Source organism: Danio rerio, chromosome 4 (assembly GCF_052040795.2).
Source record: "Danio rerio strain M-AB ecotype USA chromosome 4, GRCz13ab, whole genome shotgun sequence".
NCBI classification, from domain to species: domain Eukaryota; kingdom Metazoa; phylum Chordata; class Actinopteri; order Cypriniformes; family Danionidae; genus Danio; species Danio rerio.
In genome coordinates, this window is record NC_141024.2 from 41,725,561 (window position 1) to 41,734,790 (window position 9,230).

Genomic DNA, 9,230 nt, shown 5'->3' on the forward strand with positions numbered 1-9,230 from the left:
ACCCCATGTAGTTCAGTAAGAAATCTTAGGGTGATTCTAGATGATCAGTTGTCCTCCAAAGAGGACATTGCTAACACAGCTCCATCATGCAGAGATGCACAGATCTGACGGTTATTTCTGATGAGTATGACATTGCAGGGTAAGAAACAGCATCTGTAAGACTGAAACCATGGTGCTTGACTGAAAAAAGGTGGCCATCTCCAGTTTGTAGGAGAGTCCTTACCCCGAATGGAGTATCTGCGTTTTTTTTTTTTTTCATGAGGAATGGAATGTGATATTAAAAGATGGATCAGTGCAGCGGCAGCAATAATGCAGTTGATGTGATTGTTGGGGTGAAGAAGCTGAGACGAAGGCAATGTTCTCAATTTACCGCTCAATCAAGATTCCTGCTCACACCTATGGTCATGGCTGAAAGGACAAGGTCTCGGATACAACCAGAAACATTTTACAAAGTGCTATGACCCGCTTGTTTGAGTAACAACATAAAAGAGAGATGAACCAACAAAATAGCCTGAATGCAAATTATTTATTAAAAAATAAACTCAAAGAAACTCATAGAACAATCAATCAAAGTAACCAACAAATGTCTAGGGATAATTAATAATGAAACTAAAAAACTTATGTATAAATCACAACAACACTTTAACTACATGATATAAGTAACGCAAAACAAAACCATGAGGATAAAGAGTTAATGAGATGGCAGGTCTTGACATAAGGACTCCCGAGTAGCCACAGGGTCCTGGGGTAGCCAGCACAACTACTTTTATATACCCATTGATGAGCAATGCCAGCATCCAATCAGGATTTACCACATACTCCAATCTGGATTTCTCATTCAAGGAGTCAGACAGAGAACATCATCCAAAACAACACTAGCTACATGAACGCACTAGAGAGTAGAGTACTGATGTATCCGCACATGTAAAAATCACTTGCAAAGAGATTTCAAGCCGCAGAAGTGCTGTTTGCCAGATGTTTATGAAACTGTTCTTCTTTCAGCCGCCATCATCATTTACGTTAAACGCAACACATTTGCAACCCCACCTACTGCAGTGTAGGAGTGTTGGAAAACAGTATACCGTCACTCAGCCTTTTCAAACATTATTCAAACATGAAACATCCTGTGAAAAGAGAAAATGTTTTGCTGCATTCATGTCATGTGTGCAATTTTTTGTCCATGTGTTTCTAAAGCTGCGTCCAATTAGCGAAACTCTGTAGACACTGATCAGATCTGTACGGTTTCTCTCCTGTGTGAATCCTCTTTTGTGTTTTCAGATGTGTTTACTGATTAAACCTTGTCACAGTGTGAACACTTGTACGGTCTCTCCAGTGTGGATTGGCTGGTGCAGTTTCAATTTTGGAGCTGTATTAAAAGTCTTCTCACACTCAAAGCACAAATACACTTTTTTTCACCAGTGTGGATCTTCATGTGTTCATTAAGGTTTGCTGATTGGTTAAAACTTCCCACACTGAGTGCATCTGAATGGTTTCTCTCCAGTGTGGGTCTTCATACGTTTATTAAGGTCTGATGAGTTACTGAAACTCATCCCACACTGAAGCTGCGGTCACACTAGAGTTTGAGCATGCAAAATTCAGTTGTACAGAGCTGCGAAAAGGGACGGGATTAACCAAGATGATTAGACATTAAAAAAGTGAGCAATTAGTCCATATTTTACGTTTCTGCCCAGAGAGGTCATGTTTTGATCTTTGATTGGTCTAACATAGTCATGTGATGTGGTTTTGCAGGTCAGAGTTCATCAAGCTTGAACTTTGCAAGGCAGTGAACTATGAAACTTGATGCACTAACGTTTCCGGTTTGAAGCATTCAAGTGTGTATGAATGGAAGTCTATGGGGAGAAAATTCAAGTGTAACCGCGGCTTAAGTGGTGGTTTCTTTCCTGTGTGGATCCTCATGTGTAGATTAAGGGATGATGCTTGAATGAAAGTATTGCCACACTGAGTGCATGTGAATGGTTTCTCTCCAGTGTGGATCCGCAAGTGTTTATTAAGGTGTGATGAGCAGTTAAAACTCCTCCCACACTGAGTACATGTGAATGGTTTCTCTCCAGTGTGGATCCTCATGTGCTGATTAAGGTTTGATGATTGGCTGAAACCCTTCCCACACTGAGTGCATGTGAATGGTTTCTCCCCAGTGTGGCTCCTCATGTGTTTATTAAGGTGTGATGAGAAGTTAAAACTCTTCCCACACTGAGTACATGTGAATGGATTCTCTCCAGTGTGGATCCTCATGTGTTGATTAAAGTTTGATGATTGGTTGAAACTCTTCCCACACTGAGTGCATGTGAATGGTTTTTCTCCAGTGTGGATCCTCATGTGAATCTTAAGTTTGCTTTTTCTTCCAAAACTCTTGACACACTGAGAGCACATGAAATGATTCTTGTCTCTCCTTTTCAAAATATCATCAGTCTGTAAATTAGTTTTTTCCTCAATTTTGACATGATGTTTCTCCTCTTTACTCCCCTTATTCTCTTCAATTAAGTCTGAAATAAATAAATAAAACATTAGTTTTCATTAAGTCTTAAAAACTCATCAAAAGCTGAAAAGTGAAAAGACACTGGAAATATTGGCTACACACACTGTAATTTTGATGCACATTAAATGTAAAATAAATCAGATCATATTGTGTTTGGTCCATTAACGTGTACACATTTAAGCAGATTCAATTCAATTAATCTTTATCTAGTGCTTTTGCAATGTAAATTGTGTCAAAGCCGCTTAACATAGAAGTTATAGTAAATTGAGACTGTGTCAGTCCAGTTTTCAGCATTTCTTACATAATTGATCATAAAAATAATTTTGGTCATATTGATAAGACAGATATTAGAAAGCTGTAAATGGCCTGTTTTTATTCATATATATTCCTAATCACAACAAAATGTTTTTCTAAACTTTGTAAAGCAGACAGGGAATACTTGTTTATTCTGTGCCTGACGGGTAAACGCATCAGAAAAAAAGTTCTGGGGTAACAGCCGAGAATATTTGCCTCACAGACATGAGACACATCTGTACAGCATCTGCATAAAGGCTGAAATTTGCACCTTTCCCCTTGTGTGCTGTTGGGTCATTTTTCATCCATTCTGGGGTGATTTTGAGGCTTAATTTGACCAAAACTTTTTCTGTGTTTCAGCAAACGGACTGATATTTGAGGACATCTTATTTTGACATATTCTGGGAAAATGCTTTGGAAAAAAAAAAAAAACAATACACTCAGGACAAATTTACTCCCTTTTCGTTATATTCATGGCTGTTTTTTTCTCCATTGGCCTCTATTATAACAAAAATTTTTGACTGCAAAGACAGCATACAATTATGCATTTATGATTGTTGGGGTTTTCTGTGATGACAGTCAAAAAGGAAATGGGTGAGAGTGTAAAGAAAGAGGAGAGTTGAAGAGGGCAGCATTATGTGGTGTGCGTAAGAAAGAGAAGTTGACTGAACTGTTGCAGTGCGGGGAAACGAGTAGAGAAACCAGATCGAGACAAGCAGTGTAAACTTAACAAACAGCTGTGAGAAACAAAAAGCAAAAGTATGTATTGAAGCAACAGAGCAAAGACCGCTGTCTTGTTACTGAAGTGCTCGTGACGTCTGTGAATGAGTGCATCATCAAAAACTTCAGTGCAGTGTGTCCTGAACAAAATCAACTTATCGATTTATCTCGCTGGCATGGAGTCAGCTGCCGAAAGCCTTCATCCGGCAGTCGACAGTGTCAGAGTTTCCTGTTAGCCACCCGTGACTGCTACTCACTGGCTGGGTTCGTCGACGCCCTCAACCTTTACATCCACACCTCCACATTCACCATTCCCCTCTCATTTCCCTTCACCCCCCCACTCCGTAGATAAGAAGCAAAAGTTTTTGGCCCACATTCTCTTTTTATTTCTCGTTTTGTTTTCTCCCTGTACTTATATTATCATCATTATTATTTTTCCCCATATTCAAAAATCATTTGAATTTTTTTCTTTGCTTTCATTTGAGTTATAAGTGCTGAGGGTTTTGTGTTTCATTGTGATTATTGTTATATTGTTTGTTTTGGACTTCTGGTTGGAGCGGCGCCATGTAAAGACGCAAACTGTTGAGGTCCTCACGTAAAACCTGAAAGTTCGTTTAATATTGCTCTTATCCTAAATTAAACCTAACCTATACTGGAAAATAAGCGTTTATCCACGTGACGGAATTTGTAGCTGGCCTCTTGAAAGACACCGTGAACCTTGAGAAGACTCCACTTTTTGACTGGGCACACAGCACTCTCAGCAGCAAACCAGTGGACGACAAGGAACCGCCACTAGTCTTCGTGATTAAATGCCACTACTTTTCCGAAATATGATATTTTGAAAAAGCCATAAAATTGAAGAAAATAACGACAGTACACTGGGCTGTCAAAGACAATACAACTGTTAATGTCACTCTGCGATTATGTTTTAAATGACCACTATAGCATGTTTGTTGTTATTCCTAGTTCTCAAGTATATTTAGTCAATAATGGGGTAGCTTTGTAGTGAAACATCAAGAGCTGTTCAAATTGTTTTGTTTTATATGTGAGGTCCCACAAATGTCAGCTAGTTAAGAGTGGGAGTAGCTGGAAGTGTGTGCAAGTTTACATGCAAGGTTTCAATATTGTGTTGTTTTGTGTTTATAAGTGTATGTGGACCTTTGGAACTTTTATTAAAAACTGATCAGCGGAACGCAAGTGTCTTGGAGGAGTGTAATTAACAATCAGTTGGGATAAATAATGAGGGCCTAGACCATGTAGGGCTTTATACACAAAGAAAAGGATTTTAAATTGGATTCTTTGTGTCACCGGTAGCCAATGTAGAGACCTCAGAATAGGAGTGGTGTGTGCATATTTCAGGCTTTTTGTTAAGAATCTAGCTGCTGCGTTTTGCACTAACTGTAGGCGAGCAATCTGAGACTTAGGCAGCCCAAAATAGAGAGAGTTACAATAGTCCAACCGGGATGTTATAAGTGCGTGTATGGCAATTTCTAGAGAGTGTGAAGGAAGAGAGGATTTCATTTTTGAAAGAAGGTGGAGTTGGTAGACACTATTTCCCACCACTTTTGAGATATGTTTATCAAATTTTAAGTTCTGGTCTAATGTTATGCCCAGGTTACGTACCTGGGGTTATCTGAACTCCTCCAAGTTACCCAGCCTGGGGCGTTTACAGTCAGACAAATCATTGGGCCCAAATAAAATCACTTCTGTTTTCTCCACATTTAGAAATAAAAAGTTCTCAGAAAGCCATGCTTTTACCTCCTCCAAGCGTAGTGAAAGGGAGTTTACAACAGAGGACTCATTTTCCTTTTTCAGTGACATATAGAGTTGTGTATCGTCTGCATAAAAATAAAAATGCAGGCCATGTTTTCTGAAAATAGAACCTAGAGGGAGCATGTAAAGAGAGAATAGTGAAGGTGCTAGAATTGAGCCTTGGGGAAGACCACACGTTAACGGTGCCGTGGAGGAGGAAAAGTTTGAACGTATTGAGAGCTTTTTAATTATTTAGAATTACTATCCCTCTGTGATTCAGATCAGTTAGCATTAGAAGGAAATATAACACCTTCTGAAATTAAAAATGTTATCAGAAAATTGAAAACCGGAAAAACACCAGGCCCTGATGGCTTACCGTCTGAGTTTTATTAGAAGTTTACTGCCAAGCTAACACCCCTGTTGTGCAAGGTATTTGCTGAAGTTCTTGTCTCGGAATCACTCACCCCCTCCATGACATCGGCTGTTATAACACTACTTTTTAAAAAGGATAAGGATCCACTAAAATGTGAATCTTATCATCCAATCAGCTTATGGCCCGTTTCCACTGAGTGGTACGGTTGGTTGTTTCCACTGTCAATAAGCATACCGAACCAAACCGTACCGTACCACTTCTTTGGCACCCTTTCGAAAGGGTACCAAAAACAAGAAAGGGTACCAAAAGGTGGAGCTACATGCGCAGCCGAACGCTGATTGGTTACAGAGATACGTCACAAGCTCGTGGAGCTAGACAGAATGTAAGAAAAGGATCAGCCATGTTCTAATACACAGCTGAGAAATTACATGGATATACTATATGCATATAATAAAGAGCCATGGATGACCCGAGCTCAAACAAACCTTGTCGTCGTCTTGACAAAGCCGAACGAGAAATGATGCTGTGGTTAACCCTTCCTTTTTCTTTTGACTAGGATGATCAATTCCATTACAATGACAATATTACAAAGATTTCGGTTTCCATTTCAGACCGTGCCTAATTTTATTCTCAAGTCATTTTTAAAGGAGTTGAATAATTGTATTTCTACATTTCTCTGGGATTAGAAAATTCCTTGCATAAGAAAAGACTTCTTGAAAAGAAAAAAGGAAGAGGGTGGATTGGCAATGCCAAATTCCTATACTATTATATTCTGGTTATCCAACATCTGTCATGATGAGGCCACTTTGGTTACTGATGGAACAGCACACGTCTAATTGAGTGTCTTTACACTCACTACTTTGTGCCCCGATTCTAGGGAGTAAACAATATTTTACGAATAACCCAGTTATTAATGGATCACTCAGAATATGGTCACAATTCAGACTTCACATAAATAATAAACAAACATTGCTTTCTGTTCCCATTTTGTTAATTCCGTTATTCCCTCCCTCTCTTATGGATTCAGCATTCCAATGATGGTCTAGGAAGGGAGTTAACTGTGTTAAAGACCAGGAATAATAAACGGCTACTTGCTCTACAAACAAGAAAATTAGAAATATGGCTTTGCAAAAGGCAACACGGTGGCGCATTAGATAATGCTGTTGCCTCACAGCAAGAAGATTGCTGGTTCGAGCCTTGGATGGGTCAGTTGGCGTTTCTGTGGGGAGTTTGCATGTTCTCCCCGCGATCGCGTGGGTTTCCTCCGGGTGCACCAGTTTTCCCCACAGTCTAAAGCAAATTAATTGGGTAAAGCTAAATTATCTGTAGTGTATGAGAGTGAATAAGTGTGTATGGATGCTTCCCAGAGATGGGATAATATGTTGGATAAGTTGGCAGTTCATTCCGCTGTGGCGACCCCAGAATAATAAAGGGACTAAGCCGAAAAAACAAATTAATGAATGTATGACTTTGCAACATCAAGCAGCATTAGGCTTAGTTGTGTTCCCCTTTGAACACAAAATATTTTTTGAGAAACTTTGAAAGTATTTTGGAATAAGTTAAATTTAACACTTTAGGACCATTATGACTGAAATTTTGGACTCATAAAGGGCTAAAGACTAAGGAATTTTTCAATTGGCCCAGATGGAAAAGATTTTTAATTGACCGATCAAAAATATATTATAATTTAATTAATTTAATTATACAATAATAAAAAAATATAGAGATACTTCTTAGCAAAAGATTTTAAATTGTGTGTAATAACAAGCAATCTTTACTTTACCCACTAAATCTATGCACAACAATCTGTCCAGGTCGATGTCCTCAGCAGTAAATACATGGAGCACGTTTAAACATGTTATTGTAAGGAAATTTGGAATTTAACACATTTTAAGACCCAGTAATTAGCCCTGGTAATTAGTTATTATAATAATGATGTAATTCTAGATACTATCTGTGAGAACTAGTAACAACTACTAGAAACAAGTTTAAACCCATAAAGAAGTTGGAATTGTGATTATTGTGACATATGCAAATGGAAAGTACTAAGCCAACACTATCACTGTAATAGCAGACATCTTTATGAGAATACTGTAGGTCAAACATCCTCAGCTCAGTTAAACTTTTTAAATTTATTGTTTTTATTTATTTTATATAGCGCCAGTGCTCAAGGATGCTTTATAAACAGTAGAGGAACAAGAAAAGCAATAACCTTAAGAAGGTAGAGAAAATGGGAGACTAATAATACATAAAATGAATGACAAAAGACATGAGAACAAGTGATGAAACAAACTCATTCCTGTCTTTCAATGAGTGCTTATGTGCATTTAGGAGAACTAGGCAGCACAATCAGGGCTGGATAAATTTAATTTAGTATTCTTGTTATTAAAATATATCTGAATGAGGATCAAATGACTGAGTTGGTCTTTGAGAATGAAAACCAACCTGTTTGTTCCTGCAGATCTTCCTGTTTGACTGTGAATGTTTCTTCAATCTTCACATCTTCACTCTCCTCTTTAATAAACGCCATCTTTATAACAGTGTGGAGATCAGTCGCTTCAGCAGGAGTTTTTCTCTGTGTTTGGACACTTTATCCTGTTTAAAATTAACAAAACAATAAAAATGTCCTGTTTAAAATAAAAAAAAACAATGAACAGAAACAAAATAACTTCTCTTCAACTCTTGCTTAAACAGTTTCTTTATATGAGAGTCATTACCAAAAAGAAATGAGATAAAAGAGTAAGTCCGAGCAAGAAACAATAGCCACAAATGAGCTGATTAAAACTAGTTCTTAATTTCATAGAGATAGGTTGGTTTTATATTCGCACATTCTGACTTTCCCCTTAATAATATAATTTCATAAAAAGTAATATTTTGCAAACTCTAAATAGCGAAATCATAATAGCAGCCAATGACTATTAAAGTACAACATTGTTCGCAGTCATATAAACAGTGTTAATGTTGTTTAGAAGTCACACTTGTATGCTAATAAATCTGATCGAATATTTAAAGTAACATGGTAAACAATATAGACTTCTTAATGAACGAATGTGCGAATATAAAACCAACTTTACCTTTATCTCCATTTCCATATGTTGATATATACTTAGAATGGAATTATGCTATTTAATAAATTAAACCTTCATTAAAACACTTATTACACACTTTACTGTTACTTCACTTAAACTTTCTTCAGGTATGTTCTTAATTGTTTTGTTTGTTTTATTTATATTATTGTCTGCTTATAGCACTTTTTTGCCCAAGACAAATGTCCTCTCGGGAACAAAAGGTTTATCTTATCTTTATTTAAACAATAGACCTCATTACTGTGAGTTAAATAGTAATGCGTAGAATAAAGGGTTAAAATAATATTGTCAACAGCAGGTTCATAATTTAGCACTGAATGAAAAAAAACTGAAACTTTAATCAATTGGTTTATATAAGTGTAAACGCTTTAAAACAAACCTTTCTCCAGTTGAATCACGCCACGAGAGCGGCGCAGGCTTATGGCGTCACAAGCCACGCTCAAATAAAAAAGTCTTTTTTTTTAACCTTTTTTTTTTTGCCACTTACTCTTAGTCATGACTTATTATA

General features: G+C 37.3%; 3 protein-coding genes across 3 annotated transcripts in view; 1 reads left to right on the forward strand and 2 right to left on the reverse strand.

The window, feature by feature from the left end:
* Positions 1–9,230, reverse strand: part of LOC148680782 (NACHT, LRR and PYD domains-containing protein 3-like) — a 463,735-nt gene that overhangs the window by 154,054 nt on the left and 300,451 nt on the right. The window lies entirely within an intron of this gene.
* The window catches only part of LOC148680790 (uncharacterized), a 796,717-nt gene that overhangs the window by 98,841 nt on the left and 688,646 nt on the right, over positions 1–9,230 (forward strand). The gene's annotated exons all lie outside the window — the stretch shown is intronic.
* On the reverse strand, positions 508–9,157 carry LOC137490993 (uncharacterized). Its single transcript, XM_087249455.2, has 3 exons — positions 9,102–9,157; positions 8,082–8,231; positions 508–2,504 (listed from the first exon to the last, which is right to left on the reverse strand). Exons 2-3 carry the CDS (start codon positions 8,164–8,166, stop codon positions 1,789–1,791), a joined length of 801 nt encoding a protein of 266 aa, XP_087105581.2. The 5' UTR covers positions 8,167–8,231; positions 9,102–9,157; the 3' UTR covers positions 508–1,788.

Coding starts and splice junctions, on each gene's coding strand:
- LOC137490993 (XM_087249455.2), bottom strand. CDS start 8,166: ATGGCGTTTATTAAAGAGGAGAGTGAAGATGTGAAGATTGAAGAAACA. Junction 2,505..8,081: donor AGATCTGCAGGAACAAACAG/GTTGGTTTTCAT, acceptor TATTTATTTCAG/ACTTAATTGAAGAGAATAAG.